The 27,614-nt window shown below is 38.2% G+C and overlaps 1 protein-coding gene across 6 annotated transcripts in view; it reads right to left on the bottom strand.

The window, feature by feature from the left end:
- Window positions 1-27,614, bottom strand: part of nlgn1 (neuroligin 1) — a 281,252-nt gene that overhangs the window by 112,086 nt on the left and 141,552 nt on the right. For 4 of the 6 annotated variants that reach the window (XM_083558463.1, XM_083558461.1, XM_083558460.1 and 1 more), the window contains 2 exons: window positions 25,230-25,289; window positions 20,357-20,509 (listed from right to left, as the gene is read on the bottom strand). In XM_083558463.1, the coding sequence (XP_083414589.1) occupies window positions 20,357-20,509; window positions 25,230-25,289 (213 nt within the window). The remainder of the gene's footprint in view (window positions 1-20,356; window positions 20,510-25,229; window positions 25,290-27,614) is intronic. The other 2 variants (XM_083558465.1, XM_083558464.1) reach the window with 1 other exon arrangement.

The raw sequence follows: 27,614 nt of genomic DNA, 5'->3' as shown, positions 1-27,614 counted from the left end.
AGTCTTTTTTGTCTTGGAACACCTATGTTTGGGCAGTTTCTCCCATTCTTCTTTGCAGAACCTCTCAAGCTCCACCAGGTTGGATGGGGAGCGTCTGTGCACAGCCATTTTCAGATCTTTTCAGAGACAAATCCTTTCAATCGGGTTCAAGTCTGTTCTCTGGCTGCGCTACTCAACGTCATTCACAGAGTCATCCCATAGCCACTCATTTGTTATCTTGGCTGTGTTGTGTCGCTGTCCTGTTAGAAGATGAACCGTCACCCCAGTCTGAAGTCCAGGGAGCATGTTTTTATCCAGGATGTCTCTTTATATTGCTGCATTCATCTTTCTCTCGATCCTGACTAGTTCCTGCTGCTGAAAAACATCCCCACAGCATAATGCTGCCACCACCAAGCTTCACTGTTGGGATGATATTGGCCAGGTGATGAGCAGTGCTTAGTTTCCTCCAGACATGACACTTGGCAATCAGGCCAAGTCTTCAATCTTTGTTTCAACAGACCAAAGAATTTTGTGCCTTAGGCAAACTCAGGGGGAGTGGTAGCTCCAGGGGTTAAGGCGCTGGGTTACTGATCAGAAGGTCGGGGGTTCAAGCCCATCAAGTATCACCAAGCTGCCACTCTTATGCCCTTGAGCAAGGCCCTTAACCCTCTATGCTCCAGGGGTGCCGTATCATGGCCGACCCTGTGCTCTGACCCCAGCTTCTAAGCAAGCTGGGATATGCGAAGAACAAATTTCACTATGCTGTAATGTATATGTGACAAATAAAGGCTATTCTCTATTCTCTAACTGTAGGCGGGCCCTCAGGCCTTTTACTGAGGAGTGGCTTATGTCTGGCCACTCTACCTTACAGGCCTGATTGCTGCAGAGATGGTTGTTCTTCTGGTTCTAAGCTCTGCACAGAGAAACTAATTTTTCTTTCAGAGTGACTATTGAGTTCCTGGTCACCTCTTTCACATTGTCCTTACGGGATACTGATTGTAGAGTTTTGAGGAAAATAATGAATTTGATCCATTTTAAAATAAGACGGTAACAACAAAATGTGGAAAAAGTGAAGTGCTGTGATTAGTTTCCGGTTGCACTGTAAGGCTCGTTGGATCATAGAGCATCGAGACAATGACAGGAAAACAAGAGCAGATCCACATTAATTGTGACATGAACATGGACATTGATTGTGACAAATTCAAAATATATAAGCGGTAATAACTGAGCAATGTATTTATAAACATGTCTATAAATCAGTATCTTTAGAAAGATTCACCCCAAAAAGTAAACTTGTTTACCATTTTAGCGACCAATCTCATTATGAAATTTCAAACCTTGTTTGTTTTTTTCCCCTAAAGTGATAACTCATCTTGTAAACTCACAGAAAGCTGGCAAAGCCAAGGGTTTTTATTTGCCTGTGACAACCATCTGTTTCCTCATAAAACATTCCGTGACAAATTGGAAATGCCCATTCGCGGAGATGACAAGGACGTTGTGCTCTTTCTGACGAGAATGATCTACGCTCCAGATTTTGAGAAGTGCAGCAGAACTCGCTGCGTTGGTTTTGTGCTAACAATCTGTGACTGCCACGTTTGTGTTAGTTCACCAACTACAAGAAGGGCTCTTTAGGAACTGCATCTGTTAATACTCCAACTGTTTGTATATGCATTCCGTTTTTAACCAGATATCCTGGCCCTAATGCACACATCTTCTATCAAACAGATGAAACTTTCTTTGGCAAGCTTTCTAAAGGCTAAACAAGAAATGATAAGTGCGTCCCTTATTGGAATCTGTATCTGTTCAATCAGAATATCCCAAGGTCTTGCTAATATTAAACAAGCCATATACACACTTAATGTGCACTGTGTCAAGAAGAGTAAAAAAAAAGGTTAAAGTGTCTGCTGATGTCCTTGCTATAATGACACGCCAGTACTGATAAGGGAAGGAAACATCTGAGAGCGCAAGACATCATTCAGAGGAAAAGCTTAGAGCATGGAATTATATTTTTGAATAATCAAGGTCTTGACTTGCTTGAACTGCTTTATTGCCATTCACAAGATAATAAGATGAAGCCAATTTGATTGTGATCTGATTGTCCAGGGATGTATGACTGCTTCTTCCAGGAGGCCTGGCCCAAATGTTGTTTCCAAGATTTCCGCGTGTTTGTTTCCAAGATTCAATCAGAACTGGATTTCCGGAATGAGCAATGCTTAATACATCATTGTATGTCAAGTCAAGTCAAGTCAAGTCAAGTCAAGTTTATTTGTATAGCGCTTTTCACAACAGACATTGTCTTAAAGCAGCTTTACAGAAAACAACAGTGAAGGTAAATGGTGTGCGTTTGTCCCTGATGAGCAAGCCGTGGCAACAGTGGCAAGGAAAAACTCCCTTAGATGATATGAGGAAGAAACCTTGAGAGGAACCAGACTCAAAGGGGAACCCATCCTCATATGGGTGACATCAAGAGTTTGGTCATAAATCTTTCAACAATACAGAAACATTTGTGATCATCATAGATCCAGCATCAGCTTCTCCATGCCAGGGCCTTTAAACACTCGGCATCTACTTCTCCATGATCATCCATAGGTCCATAATCTTCACGAGGTGGGACGTGACTGGAGCTGGCCAAACCTCAGGATGCCTCGGGATGGGGAGAGAAAGAGAAGCAGTGGAGAGGAATTAGCGTAGCTGCTGTTCATGATATTAACAGCACAAGTTGATAATGTGCATGTGATCAGATGTTCTGGAGCACAAGGTTGTGATGTGATGTGTGTGATGTGTGTTATGTGTGGGCTTTGCTAAAAAGATATGTTTTTAATCTACACTTAAACTGGGAGAGTGTATCTGAACCCCGAACACTGTCAGGAAGACTATTCCAGAGTTTAGGAGCTAAATGTGAAAATGCTCTACCACCTTTAGTGGACTTTGCTATTTTAGGAACTACTAGAAGCCCAGAGTTTTGAGATCTCAGGGAGCGTGACTGATTGTAGCGTGTTAAAAGACTGGATAGATACATGGGAGCCAAACCATTTAGTGCTTTATAAGTGAGTAGCAGTAGTTTGTAGGGACAATGTAGGGACGATAAGATTGGGGTTATATGATCGTATTTTCTTGACCTAGTAAGAACTCTTGCTGCGGCATTCTGAACTAACTGAAGCTTGTTTATTAATGATGCAGGACATCCACCTAGTAATGCATTACAGTAGTCTATTCTAGAGGTCATAAACGCATGGACGAGCTTCTCTGCATCAGATATAGATAACATATTTCTTAGCTTAGAAATATTTCTAAGGTGAAAGAAGGCTGTTTTTGTAACTTGATTGATGTGATTATTAAAAGATAAGTTGCTGTCTAAAATAACTCCCAGGTCTTTTACCGTTGAACTAGTAGTTACAGAACAACCGTCTAAATGCAGGCTGAGATGCTGGAGCTTCTGTGTACTATTTTTTGGGCCGATGAGCAAAATCACCGTTTTATCAGAATTTAATAGCAGAAAGTTATGGGTCATCCAATCTCTTATTTCTTCAACACACTCAGTTATGCGAGCTAATTGAGCTGTATCGCCTGGTTTGGATGTGTATTGCCTTTACAGTTCGAATACTCAAGTGGAGGCTTTAGTGAAGTAGACAGGTTTGAAAATGGGTCAGTGACAGTAAGTGTGTCTGTTTATGTGTCTGTATCAAAGTTTGAGTGGTGAATCTGCTTCTCTTCTACCCTCCTGCCCTCTACTGAGCAATATAGAAAGCTCAGCCCCTGAGAAGCAGACCACAGTATACTGCCTGTAAATAGAAGGGTCCAGATAGTGCAGGCAGACGGCTTAGCCACTAGGGCAAAAACTAAATTAAAAGTGTGCTATGGGCTGCTCTTGCAGGAGATTATGGGTGGCACTGTCTCAGTGACTCCCACACATCGGGAGATCTAATACAGCAAGTTGTTTACCCAGGCTTTGGAGATATTTCTTCAGAATTAAACCAAGACTCTGAACTGTCACTCATCGAGCCCCTGCTCCTGGCTGGACGAGTTTTCATCGTCACACATCTCCACAATTTTGCTGAGTCCTGAGTTTCCAGAATTCTCTCCTCATTAATTCGACATTGAACGTTGATGAAAATGATGAGCTGACAGTGAAAGCTCGACATTCGAGTTTGTTGAGCGTTTTTCTTCCAATTAAATGGCATTTTAATTACGCTAGTAAAGTCCCGCTGTGACACCAGCATGGGAGACGACTGCTAACTTCTAATGGGAATTACAAACATACAGTACCAGAGACAAATTAGCAGCAGAATCGCTAACAACATCAGAAATATTTTTGTATTAGATTCTGTACATGTTGTACCCATGTGCATTTGTGCGGGTGTGTGTGTGTGTGTGTGTATATGTGACTCACCAGCTCATGATAAATGGCCACTTGGCGTTGGAATTCTACTAATATAGTGGGAGGTATGAAAATTGGATGTACCTGTTAATATTGGTTTTGACTAATGATCCCTCCTGTTAGTCATGCACAAAAGGGGACTAATGAGGGTGACGTCCGGTTATTAATGAGGAAATACAATGTTTATCATGCACCATGTTGCCCGCAAATGAATGGGTGTGAAACGTGATCTATTTGGATATAATTGCGGCACAGCTATCCTATGAGGAGGGCAGAGAGAGAATGGTACTGATTAGCTTTTCTGCAGTATGACAGAGAGGCCAGGCCTCTATTTCCCTGTTCATTCATTTCCTCATCCTCCATGCTTAATGTGATCAACAATCACATTAGATTCAGGGAGCTGATTAAGACACTTGCACACATCTTGCCTGCACGTATCAGGCCGCTTCTACTGTTTCCTTGCGATTTGGCTGTAAGCAACATGCCCAGGATGGTATGCAGGACTGTTTTTCTTGCCAAGAATCCAGATTCTCGCAGCCTATCAGCTACAGTCATGTCAACTAACTAGACAGACTGAAATTCCTCTAAATCTGAAAACCACATTGATGCAACCACATTGTTGCTCTATGGAGAGGGCTTGGAATTGACACTTGTGGATATAAATTAAACTTTTGATGCGGTTTATATGACCAGTGAGGACGTTACAATGTAGGAGCAGCTAATAACCTGCTGCATAAAAGACATGACAAGTGCGCTGTGGAAAAATGGCAGCATAGAAACTATTAGAGACAGATAGGTTTGTGATACATTGACAAAGGTGAGCTAGACGCATTATAACCAGAAAGCAGCACAAAGTATAAATAAAAACAGTCAAAAGGCTTTCTATGATACAAGTTTTCTATGATACAAGTTTTCTATGATACAAGTTCTATTTGACAAGACCACAATTACAATTTGACTGTAGCTTCTGTTTGATATGAGACTTCCTTTGTTCACAATCTAGGTTGTCATTAATTTGTGAATAATAGAAAATTACAAATTTAAATATCAATGCTAGTCTCTTTTAGGTTAGATTTTCTCAATTTTTTATTTTTTTTACACACTGATAATCAAGTTATTATCTGTTGCAAAAAAAAATCTATGTTATTTTTACATTCATTCATTCCAGTCATAGGCTTTGAAAAACAAATAAGTAGTAATAATACCAGAAGCAGTAGTAGTAGTACTAGTAAGTTCGTTACTGTACTTAAGTAGATTTTTCTAGTATTTCTTCACTATTTATTTTTCAGAAAAACGTTTTACTTTCACTCATTTCATTTTCTACACAATCATCTGTACTTTCTACTTCGTACATTTTTAAACCAGACTCGGTACTTCAGTTGTAATCTATTTTTTGTTCTTATTGCGTGCTGTTTGCAGCCCATCAACCTATTTCTTATCATTGCGTGGCTTTTTCAACCAACCACTGTTATATCATTTTTGGCAATCACACACCACAGACATAGGCTAGCCTACAAAGCTAACAAGTATGGGGTTGACGTGGATGAGACAGAAGTAGTCAGTGATGTAATCATGACTGAGAACAGAGACTTTCTTGATCAGCATCATCTTTTCTCTGCTTTTGTTCTATATGGCGGTTGTTCAGCAATGATACATCCATTAGATAACAAAATTGAAAAGTATTTCGTATTTATATATTAATAGGACTTGAGGTTCAGTTACCAGTGTCACACTAAAACAGGTAGTAGTGCTTTACTTTAACTTGCGTAAAAAGTGTAGTCAGTACTTAAGTTTTTAACCAGAGTCGTTTAAAACATGAGTATCTTTTTACTTAAAGGAAGGATGTGGGTACTTTTGCCATCTCTGTAGTAGTATTAGTAGTAGAAGTAGAAGCAATAATATATACTAGTAGTAGCAGCAGCAACAGTAGTAACATTAGTAGTAGCAGCAGTAACAGGAGTAGTAGCAATAGTAGTATTAGTAGTAATAGTTGTAGCAGCAGCACTAATAATAGTAGTAGCATTATTAGTAGCTGCAATAGTAGTAATAGTAGGTGGCAACAGCCATAAATGTAAATACAAATGTAAATGCATTATTTGGAGTAGTATTCATACTAGAAGTAGTAGCAATGGTACTAATAGTAGCAGCAGCAGTAGTAGTAGTTGTAGTAGTAACAGCAACAGCGGCAGCAGTATTAGTAGTCATTAGTAGTAATGGTAGCAACAATAGTAGTAGACATCATAACGTATTGTTACTAGTAGCAGCAGCAGCAGTAATAGTAGTAGTACTAGCAGCAATACAAGCAGCAGCACTAATAATAGTAGCAGTATTAATAGTAGCTGCATTACTAATAGCAGCAGTAGTAGTAGTAGTGGTAGTAATAGCAGCAGCAGTTATAGTCAGTAGTAATAGTAGCAACTAGTAACTAGTAGTAGTAGCAGCAATATTACTAGTAGTAGCAGCAGCAGTAGTAGTCATAGTAGTAATAGTAGCAACAATAGTATTAGACATCATAATGTGTTGCCACTAGTAGTTGTAGCAATACTACTAGTAGCAGCAGTAAAAGTAGTAGTATTTGTATTAGTAGTAGCATCAGCAGCATTAATAGTAATTGTAATAATAGTAGCAGCAAAAGTAGTACTAGTAATAGTAACAGTGTTAGTGGCAGTACTAGTAGTACTAGTATTAGCAGCAGCAGCGGAAGTAGTAGTAGTAGTAATGTAGCCCCAACCCAAAATGTCCATTATAAAATTCCACAATTTTATAACGGCTCCTCGTTTACAAAAATAGTTGTGGTTATACTCAGTAAAAACTATTTTGTCTACAATTCGCTCGAAATACACAGGAAGGTTTGTAATTTGACTTTTTTTTTTATAATAAGGCTATCACAATTTTTATATTATATAGCCAATAATCTTCATTCGCATATAAGCACCAGCTATCCTAAGCATTTCCCATAAATCTCTGAAGGGAAAGCAATAGATTCTTCACTATGCTGCTTCTCTCTAAGGCACCGGCCTAAAATGCTCATTGTGTGACAAGGGGATGAAATTGAAACCCAGTCATCTGTTTAAATATCCCAGTTATTGTCAGATCCTAATGAAAACTATTTTTCAGTGTTATATCTGGATAGGGGAAATTACATTTAAAAAAAAACAAACCAAAAAAAACAAACCAAGAGAGGCTGACTGATGAAATGGGAGGAGGGTGGTGATTGGATGACTACACAGCATCCCCCGACTGATACAACATTGCCTCTTCATCTGGGAGTATGGTTTTTGCTCATTGTGAAAGTGAACAATGAAAAGTGGGCTCACTATGTTCTGCTTGCTTTCTCCCTGATGAATTCACTTAATGACAATGAATTACATTAATGCTCCGAATCCACAGAGACCTGCTGCTGCACAGCGTATATTTCCAAAGTCGACGGCTTTGTTAATTACATAATCTGTCCCTGAGATATTTTATACGGATGGGATTCCTCCTGTACAATATCGCATCATTCAAGAGAACTCTAATCTGTGTTTATGTTCCATAGTCCACTTGTGTCTACACCGAAAAAAATCCTACTAAAAACGGTACCTTTCCTTGTACCTGGGGTGGCACCCAGTAAAGATATTTTAGTATCTTTCATCTATAGTAGTCTTAAACTATTGAAAGGTACAAGTATGGTCCATAAAGCCAAATTGTTAATAATAAGTCATACACTATAAGCCTAAACGTTTGTTAACTTCTCACAATCACATCCGTGCGGTTTCTTTCCCACATAGCTGGCACAAAGTTGGAAGGACACACTTGTATAGTATGTCTTTCTATACCTTACAATTTTCCATCACTGGAACCAACAAGGTCTAATTCTTACTGATAAAAGATCACAAACCCCTACATCCATGCTTCCAGATTTAATGGAACGCCTTCCCAAAATAGTGAAGCCTATTATAATGGCAACTGAAATGTACAAAAAAAGCACATATGGGTGTGATGGTCAGGTGTCACCAAACTTATGACCATATGGCTTATATATATTTCTGCTGTTCGTCTTCGAGGTGACCTGTGCGCTTGAACCGCCAAGCAGGTGTGAACTAGCTAGCTCTGTGTTCAGACAGCTGTCCCTGTCACCACTTTCACACCATAAAAAGTGTTGTCTCCGAAAATAGTACCGCACCAATGGTAGCCATTAAAGAGCACGCATCTAGCCTGTCAGTTCCATTTCCCCCCAGAAAGGGAGGACTTAACCTGACAGACATCATGGTGCACTGACACATACAGACGAGTGCAGTCAATCTGCCCACTAAATCGTGTGATTTACAAGCCGCGTTCGGATAAAAGCCAATTTACTTGCCAGCGATTTCCTGCGGTGGATTTGCCCCATGACATTAAGTGCACACATATGGTAAAGTTGCATGTAATAGGATTACTGTGATTAATACAGCCCACCAATTGGAATGTACAAAACATAGCAATCAGGGACGCTACACTCTTTCACTCCACCACTCTAAGGGCAGGGACAGCTGCCAGTCAATAAAAAATTCCAGCACGTCGAGTGCTAGCGCTTTATTAAATGAGTCTGGTTATTACAATGTCTTTCTCAATAACTAAATGACCAATGCAGGTGACAATCACTATTATTTCCTGTGCTATTTGGTGCAGGTGGAGAAATGGAATAATGTAATTGTTTGAAGCAACTGCATAATAAAAAAAAAAATCACCAAATTTATTGCAAAGCAGTGTCAGAACTGGCTCTATTGAGATGCATAATGGCAGTAAATGTGATCTACATGTTTGCAATGGTAATTGAGTGAACTGCAGGTTGAAAGAGTGCTGCCATTTAAACAGATACTACTGCTGAAAATCTGCCTTGATGGGAGCTGCTAGAACCAAACAATGTGATTAAATCATCAGTAAAAATGCAGTGCAAATTCATCACATAGCAAGGGCAGCAGGTAGCATTGCTGACTCACAGCTCCAGAGTCCCCTGTTTGAACTTTAGCTTTTAGGTTCATCTATATTAGGGATGAAACTGAGTGTGTTCTGAGTGTGTACTAATAGGAAGGTGATTGCCCCATTACAGGCAGCCACAACAGTCGACTAAAAGACCAGCATCATTAACATGAACGTGCAGTGGGGACTTCATGTATTTATAGAATTAGTAACTGTCTGCTTGTTTTTTAAAAAGAAAGAAAGAAAGAAAGAAAGAAAGAAAGAAAGAAAGAAAGAAAGAAAGAAAGAAAGAAAGAAAGAAAGAAAGAAAGAAAGAAAGAAAGAAAGAATAAAGGAAGGACGGAAGGAAGGAAGGAAGGAAGGAAGGAAGGAAGGAAGGAAGGAAGGAAGGAAGGAAGGAAGGAAGGAAGGAAGGATACAAATAAAAAAGGAAGGAAAAAAAAGGATTAAAGGAAGGAAGCTGGTTTAAATAAAAATTTAGTTAATTGAAAATAAAAGAAAAGAAAAAAAATGTAATTAGAAGACAAATATTTGGAGCATGAATCACACACTAAGCTCATAAGCGTATGCAGATAGTCTTATGTACTTATGTAATTTTCAGAATTTTTCCTCCATTTGGTAGCTCCTTTTGCACATAGATGTGTATGAGTAAGCAGACTGGTGTCTAATCCATGGCGTATTCTCACCTCGCTGTCTGCAGAGACTCTGGATCCACCGTGACCCTATCCAGGATAAAGCGCTTACTGAGGATAAATACATTAATAAATATCCATCACTGTCCTGTGGCTGTGAAATGAATTACGAGGGTATGGGCTGTAGAACTATGTCCATCTTGGAAAGAGAGCAAAAAAGTCAAAACAAGCACAGACATTTCGCTCGTTCAGAATTCTAATGACCAAACGTAGCGCTGAGCTCATGTCCAAGCAAATCGTGTTACGACAGGGGGGCGTGACACCCCACACACTCTCCGTCCAAATCTGAACCTATTAAATCCTTTTTTTTTGCAAACCCTCCAGCTGATGATTAATGAGAAAGCAAGTGAGGGACAGTAAATTAATATTGCCTAACACAATTTTAAACAATATCCTACAATAAAGTGCACAGCTGCAGCACTTCCAAGAACCCAAGAATAAAGCAAGCTTGTGGTGTTCCCGATAACAACCCATTTCAGCAATTTTATGACACCATAAACCCAGACCTTTAACCAGCGCCTCACATCTCCAGGCCTGATTTCCATTTCTTAACGCTCATTCCGTTCCATTAATCTCTTTATGCAGTTCAACCTTGCAAAACACAAACAACATTCTCCGAGTTAATGTTTTTCATCTGGTGCAATTAAGCATTCATAAAAGACTGCTAAAGCAAACCAGTAAACCATAAAACCTCAGCCTTCCTTCTGTGTAGAGCGTGGATTTCCAGGGTTGTCTCTAAGATCACGTGGCTTTGAAAAGTGAGGTGAAAGCCGATCAGCCTCCTTGTCCAATGAGTGCTGGAAGCATGCCTATGAGGATTTTGTGGAAATCTGCAGAGGATCTTAACATCTGTCCACTGGCAGGAGAAAATATCCTCACAGCCAAAAGCCTCTATCTTCACCTGCTTCTGCCACAGACGATTGCACCAGGACTGCGTGGTCTCCAAGCTCTCAGATGTGATATTCTCCTAACAGACTGTCCCCCTTTGTAAACCTCCAACTCCTTTACCTTCTGTCTGCTCTCGGGGAGAGAAGAGGAGAGGAGAGGCATCTCATCAAGGTCCTGAGACTAGAATGAGCAACACCCACCAAATAGCACTGCAGACAATCGTGTCAAAATGAGCACACTTTTTTAATCTGATTGGTCAGAAAGAGTTTTTCCTTTTTTTCTATAACAGCAGTTATAGTTCCAGTTGTGAAAAATCACAGGTTGAAAGTCACACTCATTTTAATTTAAAACAACTCATCTGCAAAGCAGACTTGCTACAAAATTCACGTGTAATAACGAACACATCTAAAAAAAATAATTATATGGTGAGGTTTTCTGAAAGGAGAGCACTATGTAACATTTCTGGAAAGAGACTCTAGGGTCTGTACTTTTGTTTTCCAGAGTAGTTTGTGTTTTGTGGATTTTCCCAGTAAGCTAGAGGAGGTTCTGAATTATTAAATTCTAGAAACAATAAATAAATAAATGGAAAACTGGAGAGAGAGTTTTGTGCTACTAAGTTAGTCGTTGATACCAAGGACTTACTATAGTTACAATTAAAAAATGTGCCTTGGAACATAATTTCCACTGAGACAGGACAGGACAGGACAAGAAGCTAGATTGAGATCAAATATATCATGTTACTCCTCGAACTTTTTACATAGCCAATAGTGTTTAGCTTACAGGAGCTCGCAATCAGCAGTAACAATGTGTTGGATTTTTTAATTCGAGCCATTTCACCCAAGTGCGAAAGAAAAAATGTACTCATTAGAATAGTTAGACATTCATGAACATAACAATGACAACTGTTTTTTTTTTTTTTTTTTACGCTGGTGATTCTTCTGACTGGTAGAAAGTCTGATGAGTAGCTGAAGTGCAGAAAAAAGTTATCAAAAAAACTCAAACGCAAAACTGTTCAATGGGAGGGAGGAAACTTAAATTTTAAATGTATATATTGTACAAATGTCATAAAACAAGATTTTTTTATGGAGTTTTTCAAGGAACTTTTCCTTTTTTATTGAGTTTAAAATCCTCATCTCATGACTGCAGCCCTCACTGCTATTGTTCTTTATGAGCCAGTTATAGACCTGCAAGGCCAAGTGTCACTCTCCTGTTGCAGTTCTGGACTGATATTTGTTATTGATCGTGCTACCCTTTTTATTCCACGAAGGCATGCCTTCCCTTGTTATTCCACCCACCAGCAGGGCCGGTGGGAGCACTGGGCAGGGTTGGGCTGAGTGTCTTGCTCTCCCAATAAATGTTTTATTTTATTATTTAAGTCAGAGGAAAAAAAAACAGCACAGAAAATACCAGCATGATTTCTAAGTTCTGATTAGGTGGGCAGCCTACAACCAATGAACAATTATCAGTCCTACCCAAAGCCCCGCCCCAAGAGCGAAGAATAGTTTTTCACCTCACACTACTTTCAGTTCGACACGTTACAAGCTTCAACTTCATACTGCTGTTTTTATCTACTTTTCTCAGTTTGTGATTGTTGTACAGCAGCTAATGAATGTTCATTTACCCGCCATTACATTTTATTACACTTTATTTAACTGCCGTTGGAAAAACATACATAAATACAAAACTCTCAAAAGAGTCCTAGGCTGATTTATCTTCATTTTATCTATAGTTTATAATCTAGCGTACCAGTGTAGATTTATTCATTGATAGAGACTTGTTTCAACTTGACATGTGTGATGTAGGTTTTTTTTAAACCTATAAGCAAGCCTAGTGCTGCATGTGTCTGTAACAATACTGCTATTAGCACATCAGAGGCTATAGCTGATTTCTGTTTACCCTCCGGTAGCACTGCACCTCCTCAGTCCTGTTTCAGCCCCAGATCAGGCGGCTCACGATTTCAACAAATATTTAATTAGCTAATTACTCAAAGCATGCTTTCGGTAATGTATTTTACTCATTTAATCTTTCTTGGTCTCACACACAACCATGGCTAAACACCTGGTGTCCATAGCATCATGTAAGAGTTTCTTCTCCACACTGTCAAGAATCCTAACTCCTTATCATTGCACCATGCTACATAAAAGAAAGAGGATGGATGGACAGAACAATAACTGGGAAGGGATGCTGCCACTACCACTGATTGCCCACCTTTTATTGGTGCCAGCCCACCTTAATATAATTGGCAAGAACCTGCCCTGCGCACCAGGTACAGTAACTCCAGATAAACCCTGCACACACCCATGCACATAAAACACCAAATCAGTTAATCTGAGAGAATACAGTTTTTGAGATTTCTAACTAATATTATTAAATGATAATACTTAGCATTTGGAACCTGCAGTGACAAGCTACCATGCTAGCTGCTCTACTTTCCTCTAACCTGCATTATGCTGCATGGATGGGCACTTTCCCCAAACATCTTTCAAAGGAAATTTAATAGTCTAGTGGTCGCTGTGACTGATGGCAGTTTGTACAGGAAAAGAAAAAGATTTGGAACAGAACAAAAGGTAATAGGAAATAAATACTGATGACAGATGATGATATGCACGCTCCATAGTAGCACTTCACTATCTCATTTGAGAGAGAGAGAGAGAGAGAGAGAGAGAGAGAGAGAGAGAGAGAGAGAGAGAGAGAGAGAGAGAGAGAGAGAATTAACTATAATTAGAATGATTAAATATCAATGATAAAATGTTCCTATTAATGATGATTTATGTAATTGAATTCACTGGGATGCAATATGATGGCGCTGTGTAATTTCAAGATGCAAATCAACCTGTGTCTTCAATACTCAGCGCATTAGACTCAACCGTACGTCAACTGGCTTAACGTCTGGTACATTTCTGGTCATTTTAATAGGAACACCTGTACACCTGGTCATTTATGCAGTCACCCAATCATATGGCAGCAACAACAAACAAACAAGAACACATTCAGTGAACAGCAGCTATGTGGGTACAAATGTCTTGTTGATGAAAGTAGTCAGAGGAAAATGGGCAGACACACGGGGGATATGGGAGGGGCTACGGGTGCTGAAAAAGCACCTTGCATAACCACAGTGATCAGAAAAGCTTTTTTTTTTTTTTTTTTTAACAACTCTCAATCAGATGAGCTACAACAGCAAAAGGTTCTACTTTTATCAGCAAAGAACTGGATGTGAAGCTGCAATGAGGAGAGACTCGCTGAAAATGAACAGTTGAAAATGGGAAAAAGAACTTGTTAACTGTGCAGTTTCACTGAACCTGTGCCCACTGAAGGTTTAAATTCCTTATAATCCAGCCAGGCTGACAGCAACAAAGATGCCACTGAGTCACTGAGTTTCTGTTTTTATTCCCCTCATCCTGATGTTTGATTTGAACTCTTGATATCAAGCTCTTAACCTGTATTGAGGAATTGCATAAATAAACAGTGGAGTTCCTATCAAAGTGTCTTCCACAACTAGAATATCTTCTTATTATTTCAGATAATTTAAATATTATTAAATCTGAATTATTAGGAAAAAATGTTTATGTTACATGTCTTTACAATTAGGTTCAATGAAAATATAGCTGGAATACAGAATGGTATGTTGTATTTATTTATTTATTTTTTTAAGTTGGGGGCATCTAAAAGAAAAATCCTACTTGGAAACAGAAGTAACAACATCCTCCACAAAATGTTGTTTTTTTGTTGTCCACACTCTAACTCTGGTAATCTGATACGCCTCTGTCACATTATTTTTAATAATGCATAGCAATTACTTAATCATAAGTGTTAAAATTAATAACAGAATAATAAACCTGGACTCGAATGGATTTTTTTCATTGTGTAAATGAATGCAAACTTCCCTACTAAGCAAGATTCAACAGCCAAGCAACGTAAAACAAATTACAAGAGATATTAATCTCTATCTGCAAAGCCAGTGCCAATTGTAAACAGTGTATAAGCTGATGTCTTTAGCAATAGATTAAATTGATACAAAAAAAAAGATATAAAAAAAGGCACCATAGTCGACAGATTGAGGTAGATTACAAGAATTATGATCACTTTTATGATTAACCTTTTCATGTCAAAAAGATACAATAATATATCTGAATAATAAAAAAAAAAGACCATTATTTGAAGTGCAGGGGATTTAGTTAAGCAGTTTGTAAAAGTATAGAATATCAGATATTTGCAGCACAGAACATGGCCAAGAAATATCTAAATCTACACAGAAATGGCAATAAATGCTATTATGTATGGAGGAATGAATGGATGGATGCACCAATGTATGGATAAATGATGAATCAATTGCATTTATTGATCTTTACGGGTAAATTACGATTGTGAGTTAGAGGTGATTTACTTGATTTTTTTACTAAAAACAACCTTAAAATAAATATTATGAGAATTCTGGTAGTAGTGCTTGATACTCCAGTGTTAAGAGGCTTGGCAGGAAGTAAAAATTACTATTAAAGCTTCAAAGCTCAGATTCCTCAATCCCACTACAGTATCATCTTCCCATCCCCTTTGGCTGAGATCATCATTGTGAAAAAAAAAAAGATGTTTTAGCTATAGGCACAAATCCAGGAACTCTGGACAATGTGTAATCCCCTTACTGTATTAACTGCTTCATTTGGTTAGAATTTAACTTACGGAGTTTTACAGAGATACAAAACGACAAAACCCTGAGGAACCTTGCTTTATGCTACAAACCGCATACTATCACAAGAATATCGCTGTCTATGTCTATTTTATATGAAGAGATTATCAGTGTGTGATTACAGCAAATTAAATGTCATCGCTCCTTCATCCACACTGCCATCTGCCAACAGAGGGCATAGGGCTAAAAGTGCTGACCGACCATGGCAGTGAGCATCTTGTTCCCAGTGGGAGGTGTCTTTGACCTCTAAAATGTTGCAGGACTTAAAGGAACAACAAACTGACATGTGGCGACACGTCACTAGAAGCGACCAGCGTGCATCATGCCTGCTAAAAAGGACACTGATATCGTCTTTGCAACATCTGGCCGGGAGGTAACGCATCTGTATTCAGATTTAAACCCAAAATGTCCAGTTTTTTAATGGATTTGTGAATCCTAGCTCTGAAAGTTCTTTAAACTCAGCTACATCAACAAACTGCTCTTAACTACACACATGCAGGGGGCTATAATGTGTTCAGTGTTGCCTACAGTGTTATTTTTGTTTGTAATAAATTCTCTGTAAAAAAATGTTTTCTTTGTCCAGCAAGCTTAATATAAAAAGTATGATGAATTGCCTGTGGTCTTGTTCATCCCTTGATGCAAATATCTAGTCATAACCTAAAGCCCTGAAGGACAAACAGCATACCCCTAGCCATGTCTGTATTTGTATCTGTTTAGAAAACTTCCGTTGTTCATCTTTAATAAAAGTACCCATATTTTGAAGTCAAGGAATAGAAATTAAAATCAGACATACAAGTGAAGACGTTCATTTTTCAACAAGTTCCTCTTGCACCACACTCACTTGGAACTCTGGTGCACCTCATTTCTTAGGTGTTAAACATATCCATCTGTTTTCTCTAGGCAACATCTCCATGTGAATCCTGGTAAGCACCTAGATCATCTACAACGTCAGTTGGTCTCCACCGAGTTGCCCAGGAGAGAAGCAGGACTAATGCCGAAATCCGTAGCAGAGACGAATGCCTCAATGTGGCTTCATCCATCTGTTGATACCCCCTACCTGTCCCCTCACAGCAGCTGCTGTCAGCAAGCAAAATGAATGCAGCATTGGGGCTAGGAATAAAGGTGGCCAGCGTGACAGGACGCCCCAAGCTCGGAGATAACTCCTGCCGGATCTGGGCTGTAAATTACACAAGCAACATGTGAAACACAGCTTTGGCCGCAATTTCCCAGCCAGGGTCCTGGTACAGTAAATAAAACCATATCTTTTAGGTGATGTCATGGAGAGACAGCCATGATCACTTGACTCGTCAGAGATGAGCAGGTCCTTGAGATGTCAGTGTTCATGCTTGACTTTGAGAAGGTACTTACTACGACTTGCCTGCTACGTTTATATATTTGATTTGTGAAAACAAAACATAGATCTCTCAAATTAAAACACAGTGCCTGTTCTTGTCCAAAATTAAATACATTAAAGGAAAGACATGAAGACTGGTAGAGTGTTTAATAGAAAGTATGAGGCTGATGAGGGAGAAGAGTTGGCCCAGATGGACACACACGACACTGGCTCTCTGAAGGCATGTTGCCTCGTCTCCGGCACTCGTCTCTTTTGCCCTCTACCAAGAAGGCCAGTAGACATAACATCAAACTGCCATTTTAGATAAAGTCAGCCACACCTTATCTCCAGTGCTACATACAGCCAATGAAAACATTCTGGCTAGCGGTGAGAGTGAGGACATAGCTTATAGTACATCTGCAAATCTCATCAATAAAGCACAGCTCATCATCCATGCAATGTTGTTTGACTACAATCATTATATTATCTCAAAGTATGTGACCTTGATGCCGCCAAGGAGGAAAGAAATTACAATGAGGGTCTCTGAATTCAAAGATTAATAAACACACAAATGAAGCATCTCCAGAAAAAAACTAAGACTTCAGAGTAGGCCCGGTGTCACAAAATTCGCCCTCTTAGCATGCGGCACATTTCCCTGTGTGACGAGTGCAGTCACGCTGTTTTGTGTGCATGTCATGTAGTTCTGCTTGTTAGGACTGTGCGCCTTTGTTTGGGTATTAGTCCGGTTTCCACCCCTGGCTCATCATTCCCTAGCCTGTTTTCCAAATGCGTGCCCATGTTCCAGGTTGAGTCCTCAACAAGTCTGCATAGTTCCACCCTAAAATTTTCATATATTTTTTTCAAGTCACTTCATGCATTTTTTGTTTCAACTCTTTCAATGCAAGTTTGTTTCATACCCAATTTTTCACACATTACCCAGTGTAATTGTTGCCTACCTGTTCTTTGACCCATGCTGTGGACGTTGGCTTTGGTTTTGGATTTCCACTAATAAATACCACATGTTGCAGCCAGACCTTTGGCTCTTTGTTTTTTTAAGACCTGAGAGCAAGCTCAAAGTTAATAAGCGAGAAAGTGTATACAGTGTAAAGGAGAACAAGAGAAAAGGAAAAGTGTAATGAAAGCAAGTATCTGGTGTATTTGTTTTGACGAAGAAGAAATTAATAAGCATGAAAATAAATCACAACGTAGGGCATTTCAAAGAACGAAAACACCGAAACCAATTACTTCCAAGAGAACAAAAGCCAATGGTGAAGATTTGAAAAGCCAGTAAACAAAGAGGCTAACGCGCCTGCAAGCAAACACACTGTAGACACAATTAAACCCACGCTGGCTACATTTGCATTCTACGACTCATGCTGACACACTGACAGGACACATGCTCCTTTGCTGAATGTAAGCAAGTCAAAGTGGCAGTGTTTACACAGAGTTAGCACCTTGGCTATAAGCACATTTGTCATCTTGGCACTAAAAAGCCATTGTTCTCTAGCCACCACCATTAGGTGTTATGAAAGGCTGTACTTTTTTTCTGCTTGGAGATAGCTGATTACCAGAGCAGATGTTCCAGCGTGTGTGTTTTGCACCATAGTATATAGCAGCATTGAGAATAATAGGCTGGATTTGACTAAAACAAGTGTGAGCTGGTCTGTGAAATGATATCTGTAAGAAGAGATTAACATTGGGGTTGTTTTGGGGCGGGTGGTAGTTCAATTCATAGGTTCATTTGGTTTGGCAGCTTAATTGTTCTCCAGGGCTTGAGCATGGCTGTGCTCCATGTCCAACCTGTCAAGCTGGGCACATTGATTTAAAGATTGTGTCCGGAAGATATGTGACTAAAAGCATATGGATAAACAATTTCATTGATAAAGGGAACCAGTCCAAGCAGAGCTAATGCTTAAAAAAGAAAAAAAAAAAGAAAAACAAAAGGGGAGAACCATTTGTATTGAATAGTATGACAGATATGAATTGCTTTATAAATCAACTACAATACTGATAATGATACTGTATAGACAGTAGTGTGTACTGCTGTGCATTAAGGGTTCTGACTGCTCACTAAAACAAAACATGAGGATACTTCTTCTAATAAAAACTGGCAGTTCAGGAAAACCCATCAGCTAAATTCAGTAAAAACATCCAGGTTGTTGCTTTATTGACAACAATATGATTTGGCATAATTTTGGTTAAATATATTGTTAAATAAAAGACTTTTATGGTTCTCATTTTCTATCCTGAAATGTCAGCCATGCTCCTACGCAGTCATGCGATCAGCAGAACAGAGAAGAGCTCCTATATACTCTATATACATGACATTTCAACACTCTGTACACACAACACCTTCACACTCATACATGCCATCTACACACTCCCTATATATGAAACCACACACTCTGTATACACAATACCTTCACACTCCGTACTCATGACACCCACACACTCTGTATACATGACATCTACACACTTTGTGTAGATTACAGTGAACAAACGTTTTACAATTTTGCTTTTTTTTTTGACCTAATAAAAGATATTAACAAAGACATATTTTGCCAAAGGAAAGAAATACAGGAATCCTGCTGACTAGCATGTATTAGGCTCAAGTTTAAATGCGGTGATTGACTTATTCTCCAGGAGACTGAGCTGAGTAATTCTTTCAAATTTGGTAATAATGCTGCATTTCCCACAAGAATATTCAGTTATTAATGTAGATACATTTGTTGTAGGGTCCAATCTGCAATTTCTATATGTTCACTGTTCCGTTAACCATCTCGTAATATCTGCTTGATACATCTAAAATATAAGGATAATCTAGTTTATATGAAAATAGTAACCAATAGAATTTATTTTCCTCTTTAGTACTTTACTCAAGTAGAAGTAAAGCAGCAGAATGTCAAGTCATTTCCACATTGCACTTACCTGGGCCACTCAACTCATCCTAGGTGCTGCGGAATCCTTGCACAACAACCTTTCAAGAACACTGTCGGGTTTCCAGGTTTTATTCAAGAGCAAACCGAAGTTTCCAAATGATCACGATTTCTTCGAGGCTGCACTGTTTCCCATCCAGTGCTTCTGACCAAACCATTCAATTACAGCTCATTCGTATAAGGAAATGTATAGCATTTCCCGAATTAGCGTTCCTGACCAAATGCTCAGGTTCATTTATATAACTGATGCCTGAGTTGAATTTGAAGATGCATACTGCTGTTCATGTGTGCTGTTGAATAGATCAGTTCAGTGACACATCATTTTATGCTAAAGAGTTGCATTACTTTTTACAGGAGGTTGAATTCACTGTCACAGGAGAATAGGATATATTGGTGATAATAAATGGCAAAATCATTTTCCCTAGACGTTTTAGTCTGACGCCAATTTGTCAGTGTTCATCTAATGCTTAGTGAAAGGCACTAAAAGGGAAAAAAAATAATAATAAAATAAAGAAAAACAGCACTTACCTAGCACGCCAAGCCGGTAGTTCAGGGTTATGACAATGACATTGCCATAACTGGCCAAGATGCTGCCATCAAACATATTTCCTGTGCCTTCCATATAAGATCCTCCATGGATGAAAACCATCACCGGTTTGGGACTTCCACTCTCACGGATGTCTACAAGGTGAGTGAAGCAAGAAATAAATAAACATCAGAAATTCCACCTGGCAGCTGAAGTTGCAATCAGAAATGAGTCTGGCTTTTCCTTTAGGTCCAGTTTGCCACATTTGGCTCTACTATTTAATGAGCAAGTGTATATCCAGAGTTCAATATTAGATCCTTCATTTCCTAAGCAACATGTGTCATGTTTCTTGTGACTGGACAAACATCTAATGGAGGTTGTTTTTTTTGGGGGGGGTTTTGGCGTTTTGCCTATTTACATTTACAGCATTTGGCAGATGCCCTTATTCTAAGAAATTTTAAATGATCTCATTTATACACACTGAGCAACTGAGGGCATTATTTAAGGGCTCAGAAGTGAAAGCTTGGTGGTACTGGGATTCTGACCTTCTGCTCAGAAGTCCAACATCTTAACCACTGAACTACCACCTCCTTTTTCCTGCTTTATTTTCTTGCTTCATAAATCTCCACTACTATAATTTATCAGAATGCAAATTTTTTGATTGAGTCAGTTGAGTGCTGGTACAAGATTGAACACCATATAACAGGAAACAACTCACTGTTCTCAATTTACATTTGGAACATTTTCCAACAAATTACGACTTTTTTTTACTGCGTGTTGTTGCTTTGATAATATCATGGATACATCACTCAGCCCAGTGATTCCCAGCTTTAGGGAAAAGGTTTCAGTCCATGTAGGGAACTCTTTTCAAAATAAGAACGATGTTTGCAATAGCTTTTATCTTGTATGAAGGAGACAGCTATTACACCACGGGCACGACGTATCCACATAAATCTCTGATAATTGATTGAAGTTGGCCGCTCTGGGAAAGTCTTCAGGGAGGTCCCATAACAAAGTGGAAAACAAATGAAAAAAGCAATTATTTTCCCCCCCAAAAATATTTTCTCTAGGCCTAGAGACAAGGGGCTCACAGTTAGTCCCAATTCAACATTTCCTTTTTTCTTCATCCTTCATTTATTTTCTGCTCGCTTATGTACAAAGGGTTATTTATGTAGCACCTGATGCTATTATATTGAGTGTTCCTTTCAGAATCTTTTTATTTTTCACAATTCCACTAAGAAGAAGGACATAATACTTTAGAAAAGAAGTGAAATAATGCAACCTCAGTAGATAAATACACTTAAAGACACGAACAGTTACAAGGACCTTGCAAAACTATGCTGCATTGTCGTCCGTCCTCCCCTCCCGAAAAAATTGTGCATCCTCACATCTCCTACTCTTTTAAATAAATTAATTAAATTTAATTACACAGAAGCAGTTGGATCCAAGAAGATCATAAACCGGCACAGCAAGGACTAAGAAAACAAACTGAAAATAATGAGAAATAATAGCCATGCATTAAATAACACTGGTTTACATTCACCCAAATTATACACAAATGTGCTTTGTTAAAAAAAGGTACAGACTGGAACATTAGTCCAGAAAAAAAAAGAGAAAATAAAGTCCGATTTTGGAATAAAAACAAACTTGTTTACACACTCAAAACAGGTTTTAAGCGAACACATTTCTTTTTGCGATTAGGACCAGGGCTAAAGTTAATCAGTGATCTTGAATGACCTGGATGACTTGAAAGACCTGGAATGACCCACTCTCCCCATCAGCCACTGCACCAACCCAAGTCGCATTGTCAAATGCCTCTTGTACATACAGTAGACTCACTGCTATCATCTAGGTTTGATCCATACCCGGGTTTTTTTGTTGTTTCTTTGTTGCTTTGTGTTTGCTTTAAACATGCAAACTTAATTAAAATATATTTTTGCCCTTGCATCCACTTGTATTTTATGGCAGTCATTTTATATTCCTGTCAGTAATAAAATAAAATAAATAAATATTCATAATTAAAAAGCACAAATAGTTCTATTTTTATTGATTTAAAATCTAGGCAGATTATGAAATAAAAAATAATTAAATCATATAAAAAGTATATTGACTGGAACACAGGTACTGTTTTCCCAAAAGCTGCAGTTAATTGGCTTATTAGACATTAGGCATTAGGACACAGTCAGCTAATATATCAATATGACTATGTTTAAACTGTTAGTTATGAACATAGACTTGATGAGAATATAAACGTTCTCCACAAAAAATATCCGCACGCATGTGCACACATTTTTTTATTATCACAAAATCGCAGTGCTTTTGTTCCACCGCATTGATTCAACTATGACATTCTACAGAACCCAGATTCCAGCAGAATCAATTTACTTAACTTTTTGTGGAGGAATTCATTGTGGAATACTTTTATATCTAAACCTCCAGGTTCACACACACTCCATTTGCATTACGTACGCAGCGTGGAAGCATCACATATAGTGCTTTCACACAAATCACGTTTGCAGCGGATCGCCTGCTTTGGCGTGCACAAATTCAACAATGGGTTCTCTATTGTTTAGATTTTAAATTCAAAAAGTTAATATATAATACGGTTAAAGCTATAAATAGTTGTTTTCCTTATTGTAAATCTATTTAAGTGTAGTGCGAGTTGAATATGAATGTACGTTAGAATATACGTTAGAACACTGTATCTGGTGAAGTGTTTTGCTTTTCTTTGCTTTAGCCCAAGCTTCAAGTAACCAGATGACTGAAAAAAGTAGTATACTTTAATTATATGTATTTATAAGGAAATTATCACATTTAAAGTCAATCCGTGTTCAGTTTGACCAAAAAACATGTTAACTTTAAACGAAAAGTAACTCTGGCTGTGCCGCATCATTGTGCAGCGTGAATTCTCTAACCATTTAACATAAAGAAGAAACCTATGCACTGAACTGGATTGTAAAACAATAACCAGAGAACATTAGAGTTTGTTGTTGTTTTGTACACAAAAATAGAATTCCCACAAAAATCTCAAGGCCTAAAAACCCACTCTTCAAACTGTCACATTATTCTACTAATCATGGAAAACTTTACTGAGTTACTCAGTATAGCTTTCCCTATACACTGCTTTTATATCAAAAGAAGCACTTGATGTTTTTGCTCTGCCCATTAGAACAGACTTATTTTAGTGAAGCATTACTTCAGATGATCAAAAGCCTGCTTTGCTGCAGCATAATTTCCTTCAAATCAGAGATCTAGGCCATCCCCATTCTCTCACAATGCGTTACTGTCTTCATGATGCTGGATTAGAAAGATCTAGAAGAAAAAGATGGTTCATAGAGGAGTACACGATGAAGTGACTCCATATTATTCACAAAGTCGAGTCCAGCAGATCATGCCTTGACTGACGATCCAATGCAAAGAGGAACCAAGGAGCAAGGGATGGTTCTGAGGAAACGAAAAACATGGGTCATCTTGAGTGTAACTTTAGCTGTTTTCCACACCAGGCTCGTGGAAACAGTGTGAACGTATTCCTCTGAGGTGCAGCATATTGTCTCTCAGATGTAAGAGTGAATTTCCTGATGGAGTTAATAGTTGATATTTGGCAGGATTCTCACTGTGTATTTGTGCCATCTTATGATCCAGGATCAAAGAAAGTTCCTTCCTGGTTTTAGCTGCTGCTAATTAATTCTTATTTCACTCAACTATACTAAATATGACCTTGGGTAGCTTTGGCTATATTTCTTTCTTTCTTTATTCATTTAATTAAGGTGTTGATTTAACAGTCCTGACTGTAGTTCCATTCACCCCTCAGTATTGATAAAGGATTTTGTAGGTGTGTTGTAAAAAAGAGAAGTTTATAATAAGTGCCACAATCAAACACTATAGAAAGAAGTTTGGACCATTGATCAAAAGGCCGTGAGTTTAAATCCCAAAACCACCAAGCTGCCACTGCTGGGCCCTTGAGCAAGGCCCTTACCCCTAAACTGCTAAGATGTGTAAATGAGATATGGTAATTACAATTCACTTTTGATAAGGGTGTCTGCCAACATGCTGTTAAAGTAAATGAGTTGTTTCTATAACATCTTCATAAATAGTTTAGGTGTTTAGCCTCCTGACCTCCTGATTTTTGGGATAGAGCACTTCCTGGTCGAGTTTTGTTTCTGTCTCAGGGAAAATATGTCAGTGAGGTACAGTAATGGCGGTTTATAGCTGCTATAGCATAAGTAAAAAAACTAATTCTGATTTCATGATTGATGTCATTATATACAAAACAGTAAAAAAAAAAAAAATAATTTTGGAATATATATGAAAAATAAAACAGTTTTCTCAATATGAGTCTGGCCCAAAACAATAAAAAGTGTTTTATAGATATTTGTTTATAGAGATATATAGATTTCAACTTGTTGCATAGGAAATGGAAGAGTTTTCAGCAACCCCATTGTTGCTGTATTTTCTAAAATTCGATTGGTTCTCAAAACACAAGAAGGTTAAAAAAATCATGCAAAAAAGGTGTCAAGATTTTGTATTATAGTTATTAGTTTTTTGTTTTGTTTTTTTCTTTTCAGTGGGATGCAACATAAAAAAGAAAAGAAAATTAAAAAGGGGGAGAAAAAGAAGAAAACTCAAGCCAAAACCTATGGAAGGTTAACAATTGCATGTCTGGAATGACAGGAAACATGTGACATACTTGTAGAACATCAAGCAAAAAAGACAAAACACATCCAGCAAAAACACTAGGAAGGGAAAAAAAAAAAAAAAAAAAAAAAAAACATCTTCACTTGCGAAAAAAGGACAAGAAATGTAAGAAAAAAATAAGAAGAAAAAAATTGGAGGGTTTCCTTGTCATGCATATCAGTTTGGCGTCAAAAAAAATACCTTCATCCTCTGCACCGTCATTATCACCTAACTCATCGTTCTGTTTCTTTGTAAGAGGACCTAGGATCAAGAACGGAGAAGATGGAGGAAACAGAGAATACAAGAACAACACAAGCCTTCAAAAAGGCGTCTCAGAGATACAACGAGCTTGCATTGATATCCTGATACATTACAGAGCAAAAAGAAAAAAGGAAGAAAAAAAAGTGGTATCGACGATCTAAGCAATCAAATGTTCAAACATTTCTGTAGAAAAGAGGCAAACAGTCAATAACATTATGTTCTACTGAAAAGCAAACTACTGGATCTGAGAATCCAGTGCAAAAAAAAAATAAAAAAAAAAATCTTTTTTAAAAACATTTTCACATTTTTTTTTATATTTTGGATTTTTATGATCAAAAAATTGTCACTGGGAAATAAATAAACTTTTTTATATATCTAAAGACTCATTGACTTTTATTATGAGGTTGGAATGAAGTAGCAAATTATACTCCTATCATTAATTCATTCCAGAAAAGTAAATGCTGAGTAAAAATAAATAAGCAATAAATGTGTAAGCCGAAATGTATACCTGATATATATTCAGTACTGATTTGACATCATTATTATTATAATTTTTTTATGTACACTCTATAATCAAAATTATTGGGACACCTGACTTTTTTAGCCATATGTGGTTCTTTCACAAATTGCACACACAATTGTATGGGATGTGTTTCCAGTAGCATTTAATTTTCTATTCATTACAACTAAAAGACCTAAACCTGTTCCAACATGACAGAGCCCCTGTGCACAAAGCTAGTTCCATGAAGATATGGTTTACATGAAGGATGAATTGAAACGCTGACTGCACTCCAGGCCTCCTCACCACACCTACATCAGTCACCAGAACCTGCCTTTACTAACACACTTGTGGTTAAATGGGCACAAATCTCCACAAGCGAACTCCAAAATCTGGTTGAACATCATCTCAGAAGAATAGAGGGGACAGGGGACTAAATGTTGAAAGGGATGTTCAAAAAGTACATGCGAATCTTATGGTCAGGTGTCCGCAAACTTTTTGTATATATAGTCTTACTAGACTTACATTGAAAGGCCATAAACATGAAGAAATGGCTTCAAACTCTGCGTTTACTTTTCTGCTACACAGTCACACAGACGAGCTGTCAGAATTTCTGCACACCAATATTCATCGCTCGGGGCTTCACTTTAGGATTTACACCATGGACATCATGACAGCACTCATTCACAAAAACATGCATGCTTTAACACACACACACACACACGCAAAAAAATTTTTTTTTAATGATCATGCACAGGCTGAGCACATGCAAGCTAGTCATGTGACACAGCAAAGAATGAAGCTCAAAACAATGATAATGTGTCCATCAGAGACAGCGCTGTGGATCCACATGCTCTTATAGACATTAGGACGAGATGGAAAGAGAGCAGTGCCATGCACCGTCTACGTCCATTTCTTTCGATGAAGCTTAGTTATTTTTAATCGTTTTTTTTCCTTATCTCTCTCTCTCTCGCTCTTTTTCTGTTTCAGTAGACAAAGTCTCTGTAACTCCTCAACACTGTGGACAAACAGCAGGTGTTATGAAGTAGGAGAAAATCAATGTTAACGACATGAGTTTGGTCTCCCGCGGCCCGGCGAACGCGGCACCCTGAAACATAAAACTTATGAACACGAAAGTGCAAGTTCGGGTTGTTTGAGGCGGCGCATATATGACAAAATACCACCGCGTCAGTCAGCAATCTAACACTGAAATGAAATAAATGATTGAAATGGATTATACAATCAATGGTACACATTTACATTAAGAAAAAAATAGTCTTGTGCAGTGATTCTGCACGTCTTCACCCTGAAAAAGAAATACATTTTGGAAACCCTTTGGACTGTGAGAATTACTTATAGCATTATGGATATTAAATTCATTAATTTTATTATCCCAGTCACTATGAATCTTGGATGCAAGATGGTTGTGATGCCACACACATTTATACTTAAGGGTAATTTGAAGTATTCAGTTCACCTCCTGGCTTGCATTTGGGAGTTGAAAGGAAACCAGATCACAGTGCATAGCAACCTAAACTCAGAATCCAACTGAGAGCATGGGGGTGTAGATACCCTCTACCCACTGTGCCATCCATGAGCCTAAAGACAACTTTTAAATACATTGCAATCAACACTAAAGTTTCCCACATGATTGGTCTTTCAGGTCCATCACAGTGATCGCTTACTGACATAGAATTAAACAGAATCGTTTATCTATGTCAGCCGTAATGCATTAGGACAAAATTCTACCCGTACCTAGCAGCTGGAACGTGGCCAATTTAAATAAACAGCAAACTCTTTCAGTGATCACATCGATAAAGAAGGGA

The sequence above is a fragment of the Silurus aristotelis genome (assembly GCF_946808225.1).
Source record: "Silurus aristotelis genome assembly, chromosome: 13".
Taxonomy (NCBI): domain Eukaryota; kingdom Metazoa; phylum Chordata; class Actinopteri; order Siluriformes; family Siluridae; genus Silurus; species Silurus aristotelis.
Note: the sequence above shows the minus strand (reverse complement) of the source record. Positions and strands in the feature narration are given on the sequence as shown.